This window comes from Ursus maritimus, unplaced genomic scaffold, assembly GCF_017311325.1.
Source record: "Ursus maritimus isolate PB19 unplaced genomic scaffold, ASM1731132v1 scaffold_31, whole genome shotgun sequence".
Lineage (NCBI taxonomy): Eukaryota > Metazoa > Chordata > Mammalia > Carnivora > Ursidae > Ursus > Ursus maritimus.
In genome coordinates, this window is record NW_024425675.1 from 9,950,190 (window position 1) to 9,974,853 (window position 24,664).

At 36.7% G+C, this 24,664-nt stretch overlaps 1 protein-coding gene across 1 annotated transcript in view; it reads left to right on the forward strand.

The window, feature by feature from the left end:
• Positions 1–13,466: 13,466 nt before the first annotated feature.
• The window catches only part of MYO3A (myosin IIIA), a 215,172-nt gene continuing 203,974 nt past the window's right edge, over positions 13,467–24,664 (forward strand). Inside the window, exons 1-2 of the mRNA XM_040645303.1 lie at positions 13,467–13,634; positions 16,623–16,757. Of these exons, the coding sequence (XP_040501237.1) occupies positions 13,467–13,634; positions 16,623–16,757 (303 nt within the window). The remainder of the gene's footprint in view (positions 13,635–16,622; positions 16,758–24,664) is intronic.

Genomic DNA, 24,664 nt, shown 5'->3' on the forward strand with positions numbered 1-24,664 from the left:
CCTAGCTTTTCCTGAAAAACAGTTGCAAGACGGAGCTTGCCCACTTTGGACAGAGTCTGCATACGCTCCAGTTTCCACAAGGCCTCCACTCCCTGCTTGTGCTTCTTCCCACCTGCTTCACTCATGTATTTCACCTCCCTTGCCCTGCAGACGTTGCAGGTTGTGATTTCTGACTCAGAAAATAAACCTTACTAATTTGTACGGGTGATTGTGTGGCCAAAACCATAACCCAACTTTTATCCTTTAAAAAGGAGTAGAGTAATCTTGTATTACAATTTATGAAACATTTTCCTTATTTGATACTTAAATCAACTCAGAATTAGTTCAGACATGCGTTATCATTCCATTTTATAGCTGTGGACATTGAAGCTTACAGGTTTGTACTAAAGCTTAAAATAGTGTTCTGATGACTTAAAGTTGTTTTGGGTTCTCACTAATGCCACTTTTTATTTTATTTTTTTATCTTTTATTAGATCTTATCTATTTATTTGTCAGAGAGAGAGAGAGAAAGCACAAGCAGGGGGAACAGCAGGCAGAGGGAGAAGCAGGCTCCCTGCTGAGCAAGGATCCCAACGCAGGACTTGATCCCAGGACCCTGGGATCATGACCTGACCTGAAGGCAAACACTTAACCAACCGAGCCACCCAGGCATCCTACTAATGCCACTTTTTAACTATGGAGAAATTTGCTAGGAAATGATAGCCTTTCTTTCGGTTTCAGCATTTATTTTAAGCGAGTACTTTTATCCCCATAATTACAAACTAAGAAAATGAGTGGTAGGAAGAATACATGTATGGAAGTACATCGGTAGTCCTTGTTCTCCTTCTCTACAGAGCATCTTTAAGCAAATTGAAGGGAACAAAACATTGATTATGGCTCGTTCAAAACAGACCATACATATAACTAGACAAGGTCTTTTTTAGGCCATACTTTATTGCCTATGTTATTGGAAAGCTGAAAAGGGATATGTGTCCAGTTCATCTGGTCTGCAGTTAAGCTAGACCAGAGATTTCTATGAGTGTGTTTTAAAGTTCTGTGAGAAAGGAGATACCCAAAACTTGTGTGGGGATTCACCTGGTGTCTCTGGGAAGTTTTTTCTATGGCAAACACACTTTTTAGTGGGCTTCTTTTAACAGGGAGCCTTTATTACTTTCACAGTCATGCCAAGAGGATAATCTATACAATAAGATAAGAGCAGGGGTAGTTCATTTGTGGGTGTAGTAATTGTATGAGATCCTCATGGTGTGTGTGAGAGAGAAGGTCAAGCCAGCCATGCAGAGGGTTTGGGGAGGCATCTGGGCCAAGACAACAGGGCATCCTGCAGCAGACAAGAGTCTATGGTGTTCCAACACCTGTCAGGAGCCAGTGGAGGCTGAAGACACAGGGAGTGGTGACGAAAAACTTCGGGCGAGTTTAGTTAGGGGTGTCAGAAAGAGCCAGATCGTTCAGTAAGAATATGGATTTTGAAGGCTCGTTAGCAGGAAACTAATGTGATCTGATTTTCTGTGTTGCGATCATTCTGGCTGCCAGGTGGAGAGGGATAACTTAGGTAGCCGACCTGTTGACCTTCCAGTATGTCTCTTCCGTTGTAGGCAGGAACTCCTTTTGAATCTAACTTAAACTTTTCGTGGCGAAGTTGAAACAGCTTAGCAGAGGTGGGCACGTTGAGGGAAGGATCCTCCAATATGTTCTGCAAAAATATATGATGAATGTTTTTAAAAGTAAGAGTTGGGGTATTACAATATTGCTTGGCTTTGAGGAAAGCCACCTGCTACTTTCTGTATATAATGGTACTTTGAGGTTCTCGTGTTTAATATATTTAACATGTATATTTATCTTAAAAGTCTGAAGTTATTATTTCTAACTGCCTCTTTAACCATATAAGGAATTTAGGAACACTGAAATCCTATTACTGCACTTTTCATTATTATTCATTTTATTCATTATTATTCATTTCATTATTATTATCATTCATTATTATCTATTCTTGTGTCTTGCAGTCAGTGCTGGTTTAGTTTATACACGTGCATAACAGTTGCTTTGCTGTTTTTGGCAATTTAGACCTTTCTTGTGAATCATTACTGTTCTTGAAAGGTATCCGATAAATGTGCTCTTTCTCAGGGGTCATTATTGTTAAATACACATTCTTTTTTGGTGAAAAATGTCTTTATCTTGCCTTTGATCTTGAAAGATATTTTTGTGGATACTTTTGTTTAGATTAACAATTATGGTCTTTCATTTGAATATATATATATATATATATATTTTTTAATATAACGTACTACTGCTTTCTATTGAAATATCAGCAGTCAAGGGACACCTGGGTGGCTCAGTTGGTTGAGTGTCTGACTCTTGATTTCTGCCCAGATCATGATCTCAGGGTCCTGGGATGGAGCCCCACGTGGCGCTCCCCACTCAGCAGGGAGTCTGCTTCTCTCCCTTTCCCTCTGCCCCTCCCCCGGCTCTCCCTCTCTCTCCCTAAAAGATAAATCTTAACAAAAAGAAATATCAGCAGTCATTCTAATTGTTTTCCTCTACATGTAATATATGTTTTCTAGTTGATTGGTTTTAAGAGCTTTTCTTTGTCTTTGGGGTTCCATGGTGTTACTGTGGTGTGTATCTAACTGTGGATTTCTTTTTATCTACCCTACTTGAGCTTCCTAAACTTGAGTGTTGACACCTTTCACCTTTTTGGGAAAACTCTCAGCCATGACCTGTTGCTTTTTCTCCATTCTCTCTATTTTCTTCTTCTCAAGTGGATTGGATGTGTGTTGGACTGAGTCAGTCTAGAAAACAGTTAATACTGGATGCTTCAACAGGGAATTTCAGATGGTGCTCTGGTCTGAATGTTTGTGTCCTTCCAAAATTCCTATGTTGAAATCCTGACCACCAGGGTGTTGGGAGGTAGGGTCTTTGGAGGTGATTAGGTTATGAGGAGCCTCACGAGTAAGATTAATGTCCTTATAAAAGAGACCCCAGAAATCTAGCTCAGCTTCTCCGCCACGTGAGGTTATTGCGAAAACACAGCTGTCTAGAAAGTGGGTCCTCACCAGACATTGGATTTGCCAGCACATGACATTGGACGTCCCAGCTCTAGAACTGGGAGACATAAGTATTTGTTATTTAAAAGCCACCGAGCTTATGGTGTTTTTGTTATTGCAGCCTGAACAGACTAAGACATGTGAAAAACTAGTTAGAAATGTTTTGGGACATCTGAATGCCAAACAGGGCATAGTGAGGCCGTTTATGTTTAGCAATAGCAAAAAACTCTTGTCACTGCTTGGGCTGTAGGCTTGCAATAAGGAGACAGTCTTACCAGATCCCAGAAGCTGAGGTCCCCTCGAGCTGTAGCAGGTTCTGCCTTACAGAAACAGGGACCATAGAGACATAGCCGCTGATGGAGACATCATAAAACCCAGACACAGCAGAGGAGAAATATCCTGATATCCCCTCCTCCTCCCATCCAGTCTCCTGCCTGAGACTCTCACGGACAGAATTTAGCGGAGGAGGAAGCCAAGGGAACAAGTAGGGTGGGAAATACGGTTTTGAGATAGCAGCTCTCCAGACTCAGGACATGGAAGGTTATGTGTGAGTCTGAGGGCAAGTGGACCGTTCCATTCTCCTTTCCATATCTTTCAGTTAGGCTTTCCTCTTTTTCATTACTTTGTTTCCCTCTACTGCATCCCGAGTAACATTTTTATTGTGTCAAAATGCGCGTTACATACAATTTATCCTTTTAATCATTTTTAAATGTGCAGTTTGGTGAGATTAAGTCCCTTCCTGTTGTTGAACTATTATCACCACCATCCATCTCCAGAACTTTTTTATCTTCTTAAACTGAAACTCTACCCATTGAACAACAATTTCCATTCATTCTCCTTCCTCCAAGTCTCTAGTAAGCACAACTCGACTTTCCATCTCTGAGTTTGACTGTTCTAGGTACTCTATGTAAATGGAACCGTGCAATAGTTGCCCTTTTGTGGCTGCCCTTTTTCAGTAAGTATAATGTCTCCTAGGCTAATCCATGTTGTAGCATGTGTCAGAATGTCCTTTCCCTTCTAAGACAGAATAATATTCCATTGTATGTCTATACAACGTTGTATCAGTGCATGTCATCCATTGACGGACATGTGCGTTGCTCCCACCTTTTAGCTACTGTAAATAATACGGCTACAAACACGGATATACATATATCTCTTTGAGAGCCTGCTTTCAATTCTGTTGAATATATACCCAAAAGTAGAATTGTTGTTAATTCTGTGTTTTTCTGAGGAGCCACTATCCCATTTTCTGCAGCAGCTACGCTAATTTACATTCCCGCCAGCAAGGCACAAGAGTTCCAATTTCTCCCAACCTCAACGACACTTGTTTTCTGTGTTTTTGATAATAGCCATCCTAATGGGTGTGAAGTAGTATCTCATTATGGTTTTGGTTTGCATTTTCCTAATGATTAGTGGTGATGAGCATCATTTCATTTGCTTATTGGCCATTTGTATATCTTTTTGGACAAGTATCTATTCAAGTCCTTTGCCCATATTTTAAATGGGGTTATTTTGTTGTTGTCCTGTAGGAGTTCTTTTTACATCCCGGTTAACCCTTTATAAGATACATGATTTGCAAATATTTTCTTCTATTCTGCAGGTTGTCTTTTCAGTCCGTTGATAGTGTCCTTTGATGCACAAGAGTTTTTATGAAATCCAATTTCTCTATTTTTTTCTGTTGCCTGTGTTTTAGTGTCATATCCAAGAAGTCATTGCCAAATCCACCGTTATGAAGCTTTTCTCTATTTTTTCTTCTAAGTTCTGTAGTTTTAGCTCTTATGTTTAAGTCTTTGATACATTTGGGGTTAATTTTTTCAATCTTTTTTTTTAAAAGGCTTATTTATTTTTTTGAGAGAGAGAGAAAGAGAGAGAGAGAGAGAGAGAGAGCGATCATGGGGGGGAAGGGCAGACGGAAAGAGAGAGAGTCCCAAGCAGACTCCCCTCTGATCTGGGAGCCTGACGCAGGGGGTTAATTTTTTGTATATGGTGTAACATAAGGATTCAACTTCATTCTTTTACACATGGTTATCCAGTTTTCTCAGCACCAGTTGTTGAAAAGATTGTTCTTTGCCAATTTAATGGTCTTGGCAGTCTTGTTGAAAATCATTGAAAATCATTTGAACATCGTATATGTGAAGTTTTATTTTTGGGCTCTCTAATTTATTCTTTTGTTCTGTATGTCTGTCTTTATGCCAGTATCACATTGTTTTGATTATTGTAACTTTGAAGTAAGTTTTGAAATCAGGAAGTGTGAGACCTCCAACTTTATCCTTCTTTTTAGTATTGTTTGGGTTAAGATTCTTTCAGATTCTGTGTGAATTTTAGGATGGATTTTTTTTTATTTCTTTTTGGGATTTTGATAGGGAATGCATCTGTAAATTGTTTGGGGTAGTATTGACATCTTAACAATATCAAGTCTTCCAATATGTGAACACAGGATGTCTCTACCTTTCTTTGTGTCTTGTTTAATATCTTTCAACAGTGTTTTATAGTTTTCACTGTACAAGTCTCTTGCTGCCTTGCTTAAATTTATTCCTAAGTATTTTATTCTTTTTGGTGCTATTGTAAATAGAATTGTTTTCTGAATTTCCTTCTCAGATTCATTGTTGGTGTATAGACATGAAACTGATTTTGCACCCTGAAACTTTTCTGAATTCATTGATTAGTTCTAACAGTCTTTTTGTGGCTTCTTTAGGGTTTTTTACATATAAGATCAAGTCATCTGTGAATAGAGAAATAGAGATAATTTTAATCTTCTCTTCCAATTTGGATGTCTTTTTTTTTTTCACTTTTGATATGGGAAGGCTTTATTCTTTTTTTAGTTTAATTTTATTTACATTCAATTAATTAACATATAGGGTATATTAGTTTCAGAGTTAGAGTTCAGTAATTCATCTGTCTTTTATAACACCCAGTGCTCATTAAATCACATGCCCTTCTTAATGCCCATCACCCAGTTACCCCGTCCCCCCACTGCTCTCCCCTGCAGCAACCTTCAGTTTGTTTCCTATAGTTACGCGTCTCTTTTCGTTTGTCTCTCTCTCTGATTTCATCTTGTTTTATTTTGCCCTCCCCTCCTCTATGCTCCTCTGTTTTGTTTATTAAATTCCACATATGAGTGAAATCATGTGATGGTTGTCTTTCTCTGATTGACTTATTTTGCTTAGCCTGATACCTTCTAGTTCCATCCACATTTTTGCAAATGGCAAGATTCCGTTTTTTTTTGATGGCCGACTAATATTCCATTATATATATACTACATCTTCTTTATCCATGGATGTTTTTTCTTTTTCTTGACTGCTTGCTCTGGCGAGGACTTCTGGTACTGTATTGAATAGAAAAGGCAAAAGTAGGCCTCCTTGCCTGTTCCTGTTCTTGGAGGAAAGGCTTTTAGTCTTTTACCAATGAGTGTGATGTTAGTGATGGGTTTTTCATAGATGGCCTTTATTATGTCCAGGGAGTTTTCTTCTATTCTTAGTTTGAATATTTTTTTAAAATCTTAAAAGAGTGTTAAATTTTATCAAATGCATTTCTGCATCATTTCTTTACTAAATGATCATTTCTTTACTCTTCATTTGTTAATGACATGTATTCATTTGTTGATTTTCATTGATTGATTTGCATTCCAGGAATAAATCCCAGTTGGTTATTGTGTATGATCCTTTGAATATGCTATTGGGACCCTCTAAATATGCTATTGAATTCAGAGTGGTGGTATTTTATTTGAAGATTTTTGTATCAGTGTTTATTGGGATATTGGTCTGCAGTTTTCTTTTCTTGTAGTGTCTTTGCCTGGCTTTCGTATCAGGGTAAAGCTGGACTCATAGAATGAGTTAGGCACTGGTCACTCCTCTTATATTTTTTGGAAGAGCTTAAGGATTCTTAGTCCTTGCTTGTTAAGAGTTTAAGATGTTAATTTTTGTTTAAGGTGTTAATTTTCCTTTAATGTTTAGTAGAATTAACCAGTAAATCTATGTGGTCCTAGGCTTCTTTTGTTATTGAGAGGTTTTTGATTACTAATTCAATTTCCTCACTAATTATAGGGCTGTTCAGATTTAAAATTTTTTCATGATTCGGTCTTGGTAGCTTGTATGTTTTTAGGAATTTGTCCATTTCATCTAGTTTGGACAAACTAGATGAAATGGACAAATTTGTGTGGGCATGTAATTGTTCAATCCTTTCTATTTTTTTGAAATCAGTAGTAATGCCCCCTCTTTCATTTCTGGTTTTATTTGTGTTGTCTTCTTTTTTTTTTTTTTTAGTCTAACTAAAGGTTTGTCAGTTTTGTTTATCTCTTGAAGAACAAACTCTTGGTTTTGTTGATTTTTTTCTATTGTTTTTCTCTTTTCTATTTTATTTATCACTGCTCTAATATTTATTATTTCTTTTTATTACTTTTGGGTTTAATTTGTTCCTCTTCCTCTAATTCCAGTTTTAAGGTATAATTAGGATTTGAGATTTTTCTTCTTTTTTAACATAAACTTTTATACGTATAAATTTGCCTCTTAGCACTGCTTTTGTTGTATCCCTTAAGTTTCGCTGTATTGTGGTCTCATTTGCTTCAAGATATTTTCTAATTTTCCTTGTGATTTCTTGTAGGACTCATCAGTTGTTTAATAGTATGTTGTTTAATTTCCACATATATGTGGATTTTCCATTTTCTTTCGGCTGTTGATTTCTAGTTCCATTATGTTCTGATTGAAAAAGGTATTTTGTATGCTTTCAGTCTTTTAAATTTTATTAAGACTTGTTTTGTGGCCTAACATATGGTTTATCTTGAAGAATGTTCCATTTACACTTGAGAAAAATGTGTATTCTGCTATTGTTAGATAGAGCATTCTGTATGTGTCTGTTAGATCAGATTGGTCTACAGTGTTGTTCAGGTCCTATATTTCCTTACTGATCTCTGTTTCATTGTTTATCTGTTGCAGTAGGCAGGCTATTGAAGTTTTCTGCTATTATTGTAGAGCTATTTATTTCTTCTTCAATTACATCAGTGTTTATTTTATATATTTGGAGCTTTGATATATTTATAATTGCTATATCTTCTTGGTGAGTTAATCCTTTAATCATTATATAATGTCTAGCATCCTTTATTTCAACCTGAAGGACTCTCTTTAGCAGTTCTTATAGGACAGATCTAGTGGTAATGAACTCCCTCAGCTTTTATTTATTTGGGGAAATGTTAATTTCTTTCTCATATTCGAAGGACAGTTTTGCCGCATATAAAATTCTCAGTTGACAAGTTTTTCTTTCAGCACATTAACTATATTTTCCCACTGCCTTCTGACTTACAAGGTTTCTGCTGGGAAATCTTGTAAATGATGAGTTACTTTTCTATTGTTGCCTTTAAGATTCCTTCTTTGTCTTTGTCTTTCGATAACTTCATAATAATGTGTCTCAGTGTGGGTTTCTTTGGATTTATCCTTGCAGTTTGTTGGGCCTCTTGGATTTGTAGATCCATCTACATGGATTTGTACATCCCTGTCTTTTTCCTTAAATTTATGATGTTTTTAGTCATTATTTCTTCAAATAATCTCCCTGCCTCATTCTCTTTCTCCTTTTTCTTCTTCCTCTTCCTCCCTCTCCCCATCCCTCTCCCTTTTCTTCTCCTTCTTTGCTTATATGGGTCCTCTTGATGGTATCTCAGAAGTCCCTTAGGCTCATTTTTCTACATTCTTTATTCTTTTTGCTCCTCAGACTTGAAATTTCAAATGACTTGGCTTTAAGTTTGCTGGTTTTCTTCTGACTGTTCAAGTCTGTTATTAAACTCCTTTAGGGAATTTTTTTCAATTCAAGTATTTAATTTTCATATCTGGGATTTCTGTTTGGTGCTTTTTTTTTTTTTTTTTAAATAATTTCTATCTCTTCGTAGATACTTTCAGGTGTTCCCTCTATCTCTAGTCCCTGAAAAAAGATTGCATAAGATGACATTCTTTCTTTCTTAATTTTTTTTTTTAAAGATTTTATTTATTTATTTGACAGAGATAGAGACAGCCAGCGAGAGAGGGAACACAAGCAGGGGGAGTGGGAGAGGAAGAAGCAGGCTCACAGTGGAAGAGCCTGATGTGGGGCTCGATCCCACAACGCCGGGATCACGCCCTGAGCCGAAGGCAGACGCTTAACCGCTGTGCCACCCAGGCGCCCCTCTTTCTTAATTTTTGATTGAATTCATTGGTAAAATCATCTGAAATTTTTCTAGCTACTGTGTTTATTCATCTCTATCCAGTATTCAACAAATACTTCCTCTGTGCCAGTCATGGGTTTAGAGTCTTTGGGATAGATCAGTGAACAACCTGGATAAAATTTAAATGCTCATGGGCTTACATTCTAGTAGTATAGAAAAACAATAAGTAAAACATAATAAACAGGAAGTGATATAGCATGAAAGGAGGTAAAAACTGTTATGAAAATAGAGCAGGGAAAGGGGGACCAAGAGTTTGGAGGTAGGGTAGAATGGAGGAGGGCAAGGTGGCATTTTAAACAGGATGCTTAGGATAGGACTTATCGAGGAGGTGATGACTGATGCAAGAATTAAAGGAAGTGAGGAAGTAAGCAATACGGATATCTGGAGAAAGAGCATTCCAGGCAGAGGGAAGACACAGCCCCATGGGAGATCCAGTCCTGCTGTGTTTTAGAATGAGCATGAGGGCAGTTTGGTTACTTTAGTAAAGAAGAATGAAGGTAAGGTTTACAAAAGCAGTCAAAATAAGTGTTGAGATGAATGATAAGATCCTGAAGTAAGATACTTTTTTCATTGTAATATGGTCTTTTTTCTCTTGTGACCAAAAAAAACCCTCAGCGGTTCAATGTATAATAAATCAATTCAAAAAGCTGATTCTTCATTTTTAAAATGTAGCTTTTAAAATGGAAGTACCTTTTTGGAATTATGGTAAATACATATGTCAAAATATATTAAGTATATATACCAAAACATTATTTAGCCCATATGATAATATAATTAAAAGTTAGTTTTCATTTCATAAACTAGAGAATTATTTTTTTATTCTGTGAGTGCTAAAGGACTAGAAAAAAATATGAACATTCATTGCCATGTAGAATACAAACTACTATAATTATTAAATAATTAGTTGTTTATTAACTGATATTTTGTTTTATTCTTAAATAATAATCTATCAGTACTGGAAAAAGTATAGCTTAAGATTCAGAAGACTTGCTTCTATTTGAAGGTTTTGACTTCTTTAATGTTTAATTTTGAGGAAGTCATTTCAGACTTCATTTTACCTACTTGTTGGGAGTTTTATTTGTTTTAAATGAGATTTGACTAGGTGTTCTCTGTTTCCAAAACACCTGTGCTTTTGTTATTCTGTGATTATTGTTTTATAATTTTTTATAATATAACAATGCACTGCTTTAAATATTTATCTGAGAATTGTTGAAGAGGAAATTATGTTTTGGACAAACTTCTGTTCATGTTCAATGTCCAGTTCCAACACTGCTTATTTTCTGTATCTTTTCATGATCACTTCAGAATTAATTGCTTCTTCACCTGGGCTGCTATAGCACTTTAGGCTTGTTTCTATTATCTGCTACTTTTCATAATATTACTTACATATATCTATCCATTAGTTGCCTATCTTTGTATCCCCAAGACTCTAAAATACTCTGCACACATTAGGTGTTCATTCTTATGCCTGTATATTTAAATACCAATAGTTACTTACTAATAATTAATGTAGCAGAAATTAAAATTGTATTCACTAACATTACCACTTGAAAAGCAGTATTTTATATAATGAATGTTTCTTGTGGTTAAAAACGCTTATTGCAGGCATTTAATGAGATTTAATTTGGTCTTTTGGTCTAACTTTTACATTATATGGTTGGTATAAATGCTCATTTGCATGACTCAAGTACATAGATGTAAGAAGTAGTTATCTTGTCACTGATTGTGCAATCACTAAAGTGATTATTACTGATTACCTCCTACTTATTCCATTGCATTTTGGATCAAAGGCACAAATTTCATAAAGATTAAGTGTTCTAAGGCCTATTCATAAATGTGTTTTTATGCAGCGCTGTGATTTTTAGCAGGCATTCATAGCCATTTATGAGATGATGTGCCCTTAAGTACAATGAATCAGAACATGATCCTTATTTTGTTTAGATTTTCAAATTCTTTCCAGCTCTCCCTAATCCTTTTTTTCTCCCTCCTTTAAAAACTTCTTTTGAAGAACCATATTGATTAATTTATTCAACAGCTGTATATTTAACATCTACTATATGCCAGGCACAGAGTTAGGCATTATTAGATTTGAATGTGAACAAGATAGCTAAGGTCTGTGTTGTCAGAATTAACAGGTAAACATTTGCCCATTTTGCCAGATTTACTAATTGCCTACCATGTGCTAGGCATTGTTCTGGGAATTGCAGATACAGTAGTAAAAATAAAGTCTATACTCTTTTGTAGCTTACATTCTAAAGGAGATATAAAATATGTGGGGATAGCTAACTTTACGAAGGTTAGTCAAGAAAGTCCTTTCTGAGAAAGTAATGTTTGAGCCAAACTCTGAAGGCTGAGAAGGAACTGAAGAAACAGACTAATTGAGGCCAAACAGCAAAAATCGATGATGGATAATGAGAATGAACTCATGTTTGATGCATATTGTTTTGTAGTTTTCAGGATGAGAAGTCTGTAGTTTTAAGGTGTTTACTGTTGCTTTTATCTTTTCAATTAATTATTAAGTAAGGGCATCAGTTGGGAAATTTTGTGGGCGGGGATAGAAAGCAAAGAAGAACAATTGAGAACAGAAAAATGTGAGGAGAGGGATCACTGTGAAATAATGAGAAAGGAATAGACAAACCAGGGAAGCACAGTAGGGCTTCTAGGCAGTGTCGAGGGTCTGCTTGTAGGTTTGTTATTCTGAATTTGAAGTGAAACCAGTCAATATGGTTGTATGGTCTTTCTCTAGCTACAGGCACAGGTGTGAAGACATGTAGGGTTTCACAGACTTGGTTTTTTTTATCCTGGGAGACTGATGGTGGAGAAAGAGGAGCAAGAGTATGTTGAGGGTGTTTGCTAGGAAGTCATAACTCAAGCTGTAGAATTTATGCTGAGGAAGAAGCAAATGGAGAAGGAATGATGACTGAACATGCTTGATGGCTATAAAGAAAGTGAGGACTCAGTGGATTGGTGGTGTGGCTGAGATTGAAAATTGTGGTTAGACCAATGAATTTCATGGACTAATATTATTATTGTAGTATTAATACCTATTTATTAATAGATGTGTTCTGTGTGTATGCATACACAACTGCATGCAACTTTTTAACATTGAAGATTATGAGGTTTTGCACAGGTAATTGAGAAAAATATAAGGGCCACCAGAAGTTCTGGGAGCTCTTTCTTTTACTTTCTTTGTGTGTGTGGTTTTTGTGTGTGTGTCTGTGTGTATGCGTGGTTTTTTTGTGGTTATATACAAATGGTTGAATGTAATAGAGGGAGAATATAGAAAGTTAAAAACACTACTGGGAAGTCAAGAAACCTGGGATCTTATTTCAGGTTACATATAACACCGCCTTTTAAAAGTCATGTGACCTCATTGGCTGTATTCTCTTATTATTTCAACACTGTGCCAGGTGTTGGGCATATCATAAGATCCGATAAACGTGGGTAAGAGTGCTATGCAAGTACAGGGGTGGGGCATGCAACCCAAGTGGGATGGAGAGTGGTCACATTCAGAGGAAATGACATCTAAGCCAAGATCTGAAAGATAAGAAGGTGTTGGAATTTAATAACGAAACCACAGGCAGAAAATGGGAGGGATTCATGTCTACTAAGATCCTTAAGCAAGAAATAAACGACTTTAAAGGATCCTGGTGACTGGTTTGTAGTGTCTGGGAGAAGAAGAGTTGAGACATGAGGCTAGGACATTAAGCAAGGGCCATACTTTAAAGGACCTGGTAGGTTGTGTTAAATTTCATCCTAAAAGCAATACGAGGGGACCCATTATTGGGTTTTACATAGAGGAGTGATATAAGACAGAATCACCTCAAAGTGTGGGATTTGCCTTGACTACATTGAATTTTATCGTCTTTAAGGTTAATTTTAAATTATTTGATTCATTGTGTTAATATCTGAGTATAAAGCAGTATATCAAAGTGATTTAAATATGTGCCTCTTATTTTAATATGAAAAGAATGAAGAGCAATTAATATCGGACTATATTAAACATAGAAATAAAGCCCTATTTACAAAGCATTATTAAACTCATATTAATCTGTTTGCAAAAAGAATTGAAATTAAAATTTTCTATAATTCTGAGTACATTTGGTTACTGCTGTATATTTTCCATCATATCAGTGAAATGTGAGATAATTTCCCATGAGTTTATGTGTGCCATTTAATATCCCCAATCAACTGTAGCTGAAACTGTGTTTTTCTCTGCAGTGATTTAAGCTTGTGAGATGCTTCCATTAACTGGAAAAACAATCATCTTTGATAACTTTCCTGATCCTTCTGATACATGGGAAATCACCGAAACGATTGGCAAAGGAACTTACGGGAAAGTTTTTAAAGTGTTGAATAAAAAAAATGGCCAAAAAGCAGCAGTGAAAATTCTGGACCCAATTCATGTATGTCATGTTTTTTTTTTTTTATTAACTTCGTTTTTATTTGTACTAAACGGTTAAAAAGTCTGTAGGTAACTTGATTTATTTATCATAATGTCAACTACAGTTGAAAATGTAAAAAAAAAAAGTCTATTTGTTAGAATTTTCTTGTTATATACTTAATGTATACAATAGGGACCAATAAATATTTAATAATTGAACAAATATATAATACAAGTAAGTAAATAAATAAGTGCAGCTCTCCATAGCTCAATGGTTGATCTAATGTTATTTTAGATTTCAAAAAATTGTAAGAACACAGACTCAAGGGTCTAGAAGTAATTCTAAAATGTCATCTTGGCCAGATCTCTTTTTCCTCTTGCATTTATTTAGGCTTCAGGCAGAATGTTTCTTAAGCAAACCCAGAAATGTTTTATTTTAGATGATATTTCTTTCGGAGTTGGGAAATTAATTTTCAGGTTTGCTGAAATGTTTCCAAAGCAGAAATGGTGTTCACTTATAATCAGAGTGAGTTTCCTTATGAAGAACGGAAATTGCATGTGCATATGGCCTCTTCAAGTGATGCCCCAGTGGGGATCCTCTTTTGCTTTTTCTTGGAATAGCACTTGTGTGATAAGGAACCTTCTAGGCCTTTTTTTTTTTTTTTTTGGCCTTGAAGAGCGTAAAGAGGTTGATGAGGTCACCCACCCTGTTTTTGTTTTCCTGGGAAGGATAACTGGCTGTTTTGGAACATTCTCATCTCCTGGGACATATGTAGCTCTCCCACAGCACGTGGGTGAGCCAGATTGACCTCAGTGATCACATTATAGCCAAAGTTCTATTGAGAGCAGTTTCTCCAGTTAATTGACTCTTGCACACATGGTGGGGTGTGACATGACAGAGGTGACGTGATATGTTTGGGAAGGACGTGAGACTCCTGGTCCTTGTCACAGCTCTTACACTAACAAACTGTAGGACTCTGCAAAAGGTCTCCAGGTCTCTGTGCATCTTAGGTTGTGCTTTCTTTTTTGATTGCTTATTTCTACTAAACCCGTTATAACTACAGCGTTTCATGTTATTTTGAGCAGAGGAGAGCAATGAATTTTCAAGCCATAAATTAGATACACTGGAAGAAAAAAAAGAGAGAGAGACAACTATGTCCAGGCTTAACTGATGCTGAATGCTTTCATATTTCCCTATTGGAAAGTTTTTACCATTTTTTTTAAAGATTTTATTTATTTATTAGACAGAGATAGAGACAGCCAGCGAGAGAGGGAACACAAGCAGGGGGAGTGGGAGAGGAAGAAGCAGGCTCTAGCGGAGGAGCCTGATGTGGGGCTCGATTCCATAATGCCGGGATCACGCCCTGAGCCGAAGGCAGACGCTCAACCGCTGTGCCACCCAGGCGCCCCAGTTTTTACCATTTTTTAAAAAATATTTTATTTGTTTATTTGAGAGAGAGAGTGTGAGTGGGGATTGGGGGTGGGGGGGAGGGGCAGAGGGAGAAGGAGACACCCCGCGGAGCAGGGAGCCTGACGTGGGGCTCCATCCCAGGACCCTGAGATCATGACCTGAGCCAAAGGCAGATGCTTAACCAATTGAGCCACCCAGGTGCCCCAGTTCTTACCATTTAATCTGAAGGAAGAGAGACACAAATTAAGCCATACCACAGTGACTGTACCTCTCTCCTCTGGTCTTTGCAAGTATGGGTTAGGGTTCATGGTGGCAAGAGGAAGGGCTCCAGCTGGATCCCGTGTCTGGCCCCATAACCAGCGTGTCTCTCCCATTCCTCTACTTCTTAATGTGGAAGGACAAATGGATTATGAGTACATATGGCCATTATTCTTTTATAATTTACTCCTGTTTCATATCCTATGAACCTTAAAAAATCATGTTTTGTTCTATTGCTTTAATGAAATATATCGGTTTCATAACCATGGTATGAAATTGGTTCTTTTGCTGCCTTTATTCTTGTCATGGTACATATATGTTTTTCTCAGAATTATTGATTTCCTCTTCATTCATCATGTCACAAGCCAAATAAAAAAGATTTATAACCAAGAGATTATAATCTTAATAAAATAAATTTAAATGCATCCCAAGCATTTTACCCAGTGGCTTTTTTTTATTAAAAGAGCCTTACTATTATGAATTTTGATATAGTATGTTTCTATCTGAGAAAGGGATAAAATGAATGGGAAGGGAGGAGGCAATGGACTTGCCGGCCAGTCCTGCGTGTTACCCTAACCAGCTCTATCACCAGCCTATCTGAGCTTTAGCTTCTTTTTCTCAAATTAGAGCTCTGGTCTAAATCCGGCTCTGTGATTACATGATTTTGTTATAAAACAAAGTGGACACTAAATGTTACTGTAAGAACAGCATTCGAAGGTTTTCTCTTATTATTACTCTGAGCCGTTTCATGTATTGTGGTTTTCTAAAAACACGACTCAGTGGTTGTTATCTTGCATTTTTGTTGGCAAGGGTAGCAACCTGTTCTACTTCTGGCAAATGGGTTGGATGCCATCTTATGTCTAACTTTATTTTACTTTTTTGGAAAAGTAGGAATTTATTCCTTATACGACTAGTTTTTGAAGGCTTCTATATATCCTGTATTTCAAGGGAACAAAATGAACCAGCTAAAAGTTTTTATTTCAAATCAATGGCTTTGCCACTGAAACAAAGTTAACACTGCAAAGAAAGGAATATCTTCTGGAGTCCTTCTTCATGTATGTTTCTTTCTAACTGCATACAAAAATAGTCTTTCATTTGTCCCTTTTTAACTCAGTGAAGTGAGCATAATTAGAGATGTATTTGATTAGCGGGAAAATCACAATCTCTTCCCTTACATAATGGCATGAGAAATTTCAATACGTACAATTGAGCACAATAAAAGCCATTATTATAACCTTGTTTTGACAAAATTAAATGCTCTACTTGGTGAGCTCTAATATGTCTCTTTGACATAATTCAAATTTTTCTCATGGTTTTCTTCCTATGACTTTTCAAAACTAGGATATCGATGAAGAGATTGAAGCAGAGTATAACATCTTAAAGACGCTTTCCGACCACCCCAATGTGGTGAGATTCTATGGCATGTACTTTAAGAAGGATAAAATAAATGGAGACAAGCTGTGGTTGGTTCTTGAGGTAAGTGATTCAACATTATTCTACGTGTGGAAATTCAGTGTGGTCTCGGAATGACTGCATATTTACGTATCATCAACACCAGGAAACCCTTCCTTTAGTATGTTCCTGACTGGTCACAGCCTCAGCAGAACATTGTGCCCCGTTCTGGCCTCGTCCTTTTAAGACACATTAGGAAATTAAAGGAAAGCCACGAAGGCTATTAATGACTAAGAGGAAACATCTCCACCATAAAAGACAGGGATTCTTTGCCTTGCAGAAGAACAAGCGTAAAAGAGATTTCATTATAAAATTGATTTATTCATCCGTATTTTGGTGAGCTAACACGTGACAGAGGCTTTGTGTCCGGTGCTAGGGTATGAGAGAAAATTAATGTAAGTGAGGCTTCATTAGACAAAAATGGTAAGCTGTGATTTTTTTTTTCTGTCCTCATTGAATACTAATGTCATAAACCACAGAACCAGGTATTTACATTTATGGGGAAAAAAACATATCAGAAATGGTGTTGAATACCAAGCAAGTCACCAAAGGGAAACTGTAGAGTCTCCTGAGAGTAGGTTTGGACAGTTCTTTCCGATGCAGGCATACATCTGGGAAGGTGCCCTGTTAAGGTAACTGCCAGTCCTAGAAGAAGGTAGTTTTTCTAATTTTCATTGAATATTATTCAAGTGAGGTAATCATTAATTCTGATGAAATTCACAAGTGTTTTTAACAGTTGCTTTTATTAGACTCAGGACTAGTAAAACCTTCATTGGTTCACTGTAATCACATTTATTGTGTTCATTATGATTTTATTAGCATTTGATTATTGTATTTCTTTCAGAATGTTCTGTTGGTTTTTCTGCAGTGACACATATAAATTGTATTGTTTAAGTACTTTATATTTTTCTCTTATGGTTTTTAAATGATTTTTAAATGATTTTAAATGGCTGATCATTGTGGAAAATACCTGAAACTATAAAAAGAACCACCCGCAACATTTAACATACTTCCTTCACCTTTTTTTTTGTATGTTTAAAATGATTGGCAGTATTATTTATGAAGTTATCCTATTTTTCACTCAATATAATCTCAGAGAGACTTAATCATTTTCACCTTTTGCAAAATAAATACATGCCCCTGGTTAACAAAAAGCAAGTGGAACCAAAAGGCTTACGATACGAAGCAGTAGTAGTGTCGATCCCGTTTAGCTGCGCCGGCTTCCCCCGAGCAGATCTGTGCTTTTGACGCGTACCAGGAAATGTAAGGCTGAGTTTCTCTACTCCTTCATTTTCTAATCTGCATTCTGAATTTTGGCAAGGCTGCTAATCGTGCTTTTGGAACCCTTCGTCTTCCTGCTCCACAGTGGAGGTCTGCCATGCATCAGACTGACCTCTCTGAGATCTGTGCTGCTCACTTACATGGACCCCACTGTTCCTGAATCCCTTGACTCCCCCTTTCTAAGCTCACTCCCGTGTTTTACACATCATGTGGTAGTATGTGCCTTCTTCTCATTATCCACTGCACTGATGTCACCAAATCTCGAGTCCCTTCAGTTTCCCTAGGGAATAAAACCTCCAGTCTCTTGCCTGTGTGTGTGTGTGTGTGTGTGTGTGTGTAGTGCTTAGATAGGCTCATGGATGTTGATATTTTGTATGTGGGATAAGAGGGTATCAAGTCTTTTGATTAGAGACTTCCAAAGTGTCCCTTGTTTTCTGTCCCTCCCCTCCTAGCTCCTGGGTTGATGTGCTGGGGTAACCACAGAATAGTTCTCACATAGCGCTTTATTTTGTGGCTTCCTCTGCATTACCAGATCAGTCATCACCTTTCCATATTGAAAACTTTTGTTGAAATCTCTTGTCTGCTGCTCTCCCTTTCTCTGTTCTCTTTTTTCTTGTGGTTTATAGTATTTGATTCCCTTTCTAGCGTTTTAGTGGAGATTCCTGAGTGGAAGGAAATACATTTATATGTTTAATTGGCCACATTTAATTGAACCATAGAGCCTTACAGAATTGTGAAATAGTATTTTCAAGAACCCTTTCAAAATCTAAACTGTGTATTACATTATTTTATAGAAGTTTAAAAGTTTTTTAAATAACCATTTGTGTTCTTTAAAAATAGGCAGCATATTATGATTTGAGAATTACTTTGTTTTTCTCTGTTAAGATTGCTTTATATTTTAGTTAAATCACATGTTAAAGCAAAGCAAAACTTTTAGTCATCTAAACTTTACCTAAGTAACAGAATATACATTATGAACTTAAAACATTTCGCCTTAAATAAATGGAGAATTTTCAAGGTTTACTTCATGTTTGTGTATGTATATTTGAGATCTAATGCTGTGCTGATCCTTAATGTAGTCTTGAATAAAATTCTGTATCTTTATATCCTTTGAAACATTTTCAATAATGCATCTTTAATTTTCTTTTCCATCTGGAATCATTGGTAGATTAGCATTTGAGTGGAGATTCAGGTAGAGCTAAATGGGCAAGGTTATAAGGTAAAGATCTTTGCCCAGAGTTTAAAAAAAATTGAATGAGATCAGTCATTGTCTTTTATGCCTATCAAATCTGTATTCTAATTATATTGTCATTTCTCAGTATTGTCACTTGGAATTACGTGAGAGTTGGAGACACCTGAGCATAGTGAAATGTTCTTTTGTGAGAGCAGAAAAGATTGATTAAGAGCATTTGTGACATCCAGTGCAAGTAAAGCAGCTTCCTGATATAATGAATCAGTAGGGACTTAACAGCTTCTTTGAACTTTGTCCTTGTGTTTTATTATCAGATGGAGGAATTGGAAATATCCCTAAATGGCTTGAGGAAAAAAAACCCCAAAAAACTGGTAGTTTATTAAAATGGTATTTCGGAAATCTGATCTATCTGTACCTACAATGTGGGGGAAAAATAAAGGAAAGCAAGAAGTTGGCAAACTGTATATAAGACAATTGATTTACATATGTAAATTAGGCTAATTACATACACAATGCAGTGGCTCAATGTACAGTTACCTGATTTATAAACATGAATGGTACAGGTGCTGCTGTAGAGGCACTTTCAGAAAATTGGCTTGTGGCATCAATACTTTCATTCTACAAAATGACTGCTAATTATACCTCTTATTGTAAGAAAGCCCAAATAAATTATTTTGCATGAGGATAGCCAAAGAGCAGCCAGAGAGAGGCTGTGATATTCCCCAGAGTCATGCTAACAGCTCTGGGCTTCTGGTGTGAATCTGCTTAGAGAAGGTGTGTGTGTCTTGTGGGGGTTGAGCAATCAGTGACACCCGTCATTGTCAGCCTGGCATGTGGGGAGGGTGCCCCAGCTTGGACAAACTCCTGCTCAGTGACATTTCACCATGAAAAATCATTTTATTTATACTTCAACCCAGGATTCAAACCCTAAGAAAAATAAGATTTACTCCGATCTTATGGGCCTCTTTTCTCCATTATTTCATTGTGTTTCTTGAATCATTTCTTTCAGTTTGATAAAATTTTTCTCTCTCCTGTATTTTTCTTTTATATTTCCCTTTCATTTTATTTTAAGTTTTTGAGCATGAATAATACACAGAGCCCCATTCGGGAATTATTTCCTTCTCAATTCTGTATGTTCACTTTCAGACACTAATTGTTGCCCAGATTTAGGAAAAGATCACTAGTTGCTAGCTGTCTGAAATTCCAGTTGCATATTTGTGATGAAACTGTCTAATAACAGATGGGGTAGAAAGTTTTCTGCTGTGGGAACCGATAGAATGTCTATAGGGATTTTTATTGTCACTTAGTATTTTAGGCTTTTCTAATGATGTAGGCATAAAGGGAGAACCAAATATATATATTTTTTTACTTATGCCCCATTTTATGTCATACATATATTCATTTCTACTTCTTGTTACCGTATTACTTGACTGGCCTGCTTAGTAAAATGTAGATACCTCTTTTGCCTTTGTGCTTCCTTTAATTGCTAGTGTCTGTTTTTGAGGGTCAATAGCAAGGATGGAGGGGGGCTGGGAGGTGTGGGTTGGTCAGATTTCTGCATATGTTTAGCACTGACCCAGGAGACTAAAAATGAGAAGAGTCAAAATTGAGTTTAATCAGTCTGGTATTAAGCATTTGCTACTGATGAACACGAAGGGAAAAACTGAGATTTAACGATCATTTTCCCCTTCTTGTATGAGCAGCCACATTTTAAGGGTGTAAGGAATCTAGGCTTCTGTCCCTTGGTGTGCCCTCCGCCATAATGGAGTCGAAATTCAGAGTTCGGACATCTTTCTATTAAGAGAGCCCTTCCCTCATAATCCAAATTTAGCTACAATTTCTCCTTTCAGGGTGGTGCTACAGATTGCATTCTGTGACTTATCCATATTGGTCCTGATTTGTTCATTCTTAATAGTGACATTGCTTTCTCTCATTGCTTTCCAATTATAGCAGTTTTTCTGTTTAAAATTATATCCCGGTCAAGAGATCAAAGACTAGAAATTACAGGTAGTATTTTCCACAAAAATTCAGTAAATAGTCATAAAGGCACATTTCAGGTAAATGAAGTGGTTTTCATAGGTAATAAATACTACTTTGATTCTCATGCATTATTGGTTATTCTCTTTTTATACTTACATCTAGTAAGTAAGATAAAACCTGTGATGAGGAAAGGAAGCATAGGATGATAGAAAGAACATGAGTCACCATGAACAAGTGGTTTTTATTTGCTCAGTGAATCCTTTAATGTTACTGTGCTGAAGATAACATGTACGCAGACAGGGCCACGAAGCCACGCAGGCTTGTATGTGTGGGAGGGGTCAGGAGAAGCAGGGCAGGAGTGGGAAGCCAGGCTGAGTTGCCCTAAGAGCACAGCGTTGTTCCTTCCTTCCTCTAGCTGTGCACAATTGCAGTGGAGTAGCCGGCTGACAGGATGGTTCCTTTCATGTTCTTAGGGCTGGAACAACCCTTCCGGCTCTCCTGTAAAAGGCTGTTATTTGGTGTACTTGCAACAGAACAGACAGCAAATTACCTAGAGTCGTTCCATTATATTTTTTTATTTAAAGGGCAAGATGGAAAAAGCAGTCTAAATGTACTTCTTCATACTCTTCTAATGCAGAATATATATAAATATAAATATCACGCTTGTATCTTTCTTCCTTAACAGTACTTCAGTGATTGCAAAAGCATCTGCTCTCTGAGTAGGATTGAAATTTATAGTATTATTTCCGGAAAAATATGAGGTCACCAGAGATATTTTGCCATTTGGTAAATCGGTATATTTTTACCAGCCACATTAAAATACTTCTGCTAAGTTCTTTTCTTTTGATATTTTTTATCATAGATTTCTTGTTTCTAACATTACCAATGTTTTATGGCATTTTCCAAGAATTTTGAAACATTTTAGAGTGAGGGAATTGTTTTATATCTTGATTTAGTGGTTACATGATTGTATACAAATTACCAAACACCATCAAACTGCATACTTAAATGAGTCAATTATATCATGTGTCAATAATACCTTGAAAAATACTTCTTCTAGCTTACACATTAGAAAAGTGACGTGAAAATTCATGTTAGAAACTACCCATTAGGAAAACATCTATTAGTGATAGTGCCATTCTCATTAATGTTCAATCAGTATTTTATTGAAATGCAGAATTTGACACATTATTTTATTGAAATGAATCAGACATCCACACTTGGAAGAGGTACTTTCCATACCATGTGAAAAGATGGCCTTCTGTCACTTTGTATGTGTGTACATGTGTGTGTAAGTGTACAGAACTTAAGTTTTTTCATCCAGTCATTTGTTAATTCCATAGATACTATGTTACTTTGGGCCAGGCCCAAGTTAGGATGGTCTATACCTATTACCGCCCCTTTCTCTTTTGGTAAGTTTGGGGTATTCAATGGAGAACCAGAAAAACTATCATCATGGTGCTTATAGTCTAATGTGGGAGAAAGACAACATAGAGCTAAATAAACTAATTAAATAATTATACATTTTTGTTAGTGCTATGAAGAACATAAATGATATGTTAATAATGAAAGAGAAGACCTCTTATGGAGAGAGAAGTCAAAGAAAGACTCTTTGAGTGGGTAACATTTTAATCTGCCACCTGAGAAAAAAAGGATAGTTTGGGTACTTTTATTTTTTAACATTTCCTCCAATACTCTGATGATAAGAATCACCTTCAACTCAAAGCAAAACCTCTGAGAATGAGGTCTTGGAAACTGTTTTTTATAACAAGTACTAAAGTGATTCTTATCAAAGAAAGTTTGGAAAACACTGTTGGAGGTTCTCAAATTTCAGTGTACATAAAAATAATCCTGGATTTCTGCTTCTGGCCATGATAGTAATTTCTGTCATCATGTTTTTATACTACAAATAACTAGAAAACTGAATAAAATACATTTTTATATACAAAACACTTTTCAAACATTGGAAAAGAGCTTAGGACTGTGACATTGGTAAAGGAAATAAATAAGGGGAGCTCTACAATCACCTCAGCTTTACCCCTGGAGGCAATTTCCAGACCACAGGCACAAGGAGGACATTCCCATGGAGGGCACTGCAATCTCGCTGAACTGAAAAGACTGGAAAAGCAGATGTGGCTGAGATTTGCAGAGAAGAGATGCTAAGCAGAAAGAAAGCTTCAGAAATCTGCATAGGGGTATTTGACTGAAAACCAAGCTGGACATATAATGGAGCAAGATTTCAGGTAGTTGGGCAAAGAACCAGGGGAAAAACTGCTGAAAAGTTGTAATCTGAATAGCTACCAGAGTTTGTGTAGGGTTGAGAGATGCAGAAGTGAAGATCAGTGAACTTGAAGATAGGAAAATAAAAGCTGTCCAGATTGAGCAGATAGAAAAAAAGAAAGGGGGAGATAAAAAGCCCCTGAGACCTATGGGACATTACCTAATATTCTAACCTATGTGTAATTGCAGTCTGAAAACAGGGGTGAGGGTTGGGGGAGGTAATGGCTGAAATCTTTCCGAATTTTGTGAACACTGAAAAGCTTAGATTTAAGAAGCCAAAATCTCCCTTGTAGGATAAACAAAGACAACCACATGAAGATATACCATAATCAAGATGTCAAACACTCAAAATGAAAAAAAATATATAAAAGCACCAAGAGGAAAAAAGACACATTACATTTAGCAGTCAAAGATAAGAATGGCTGCTGACAACCAATGCAATGGAATGATATCTTTAAAGCAGTGGGGAAAAAATGTGCTCTCAACATTTCTTTCTTTCTTTTTTTTTTTTTTAAGATTTTATTTATTTATTCGACAGAGATAGAGACAGCCAGCGAGAGAGGGAACACAAGCAGGGGGAGTGGGAGAGGAAGAAGCAGGCTCATAGCGGAGGAGCCTGATGTGGGGCTCGATCCCATAATGCCGGGATCACACCCTGAGCCGAAGGCAGACGCTTAACCGCTGTGCCACCCAGGTGCCCCTCAACATTTCTGAGTACAGTGAAAATGTTATTCATAAATAAGGCAAAATAACGACAGGCATTTTCATCAAAGGAAAAGAATTTACCACTAGAGACATGTTCTATGGAAAATGTCAAAGAAAAACTTTCAGGTGAAGGAAAATGATTTCAGATGGAAACTCAGAGGGGTACCTGCATGGCTCAGTTGGTTAAGTGTCTGCCGTGGGCTCAGGTCATGATCCCCGGGTGCTGGGATCAAGCCCTGCTTCCGGCTCCCTGCTCAGCGGGGAGCCTTCTTCTCCCTCTCCCTCTCCCCCACCCCACCCCCAATTGTGCACGCACACGCTCTATCTCAAATAAATAAAATCTTTTAAAAAAGGTGGAAACTCAGACCTACAAAAAGAAAAGAAAAATACTATTAGTGGTAAATATAAGGATAACTAAGAAATTTTATATTTTTTAAAAAATATTTTAATATTATTAAAAGAGAAATCATTACTTAAAGCCACAGTTATAGCT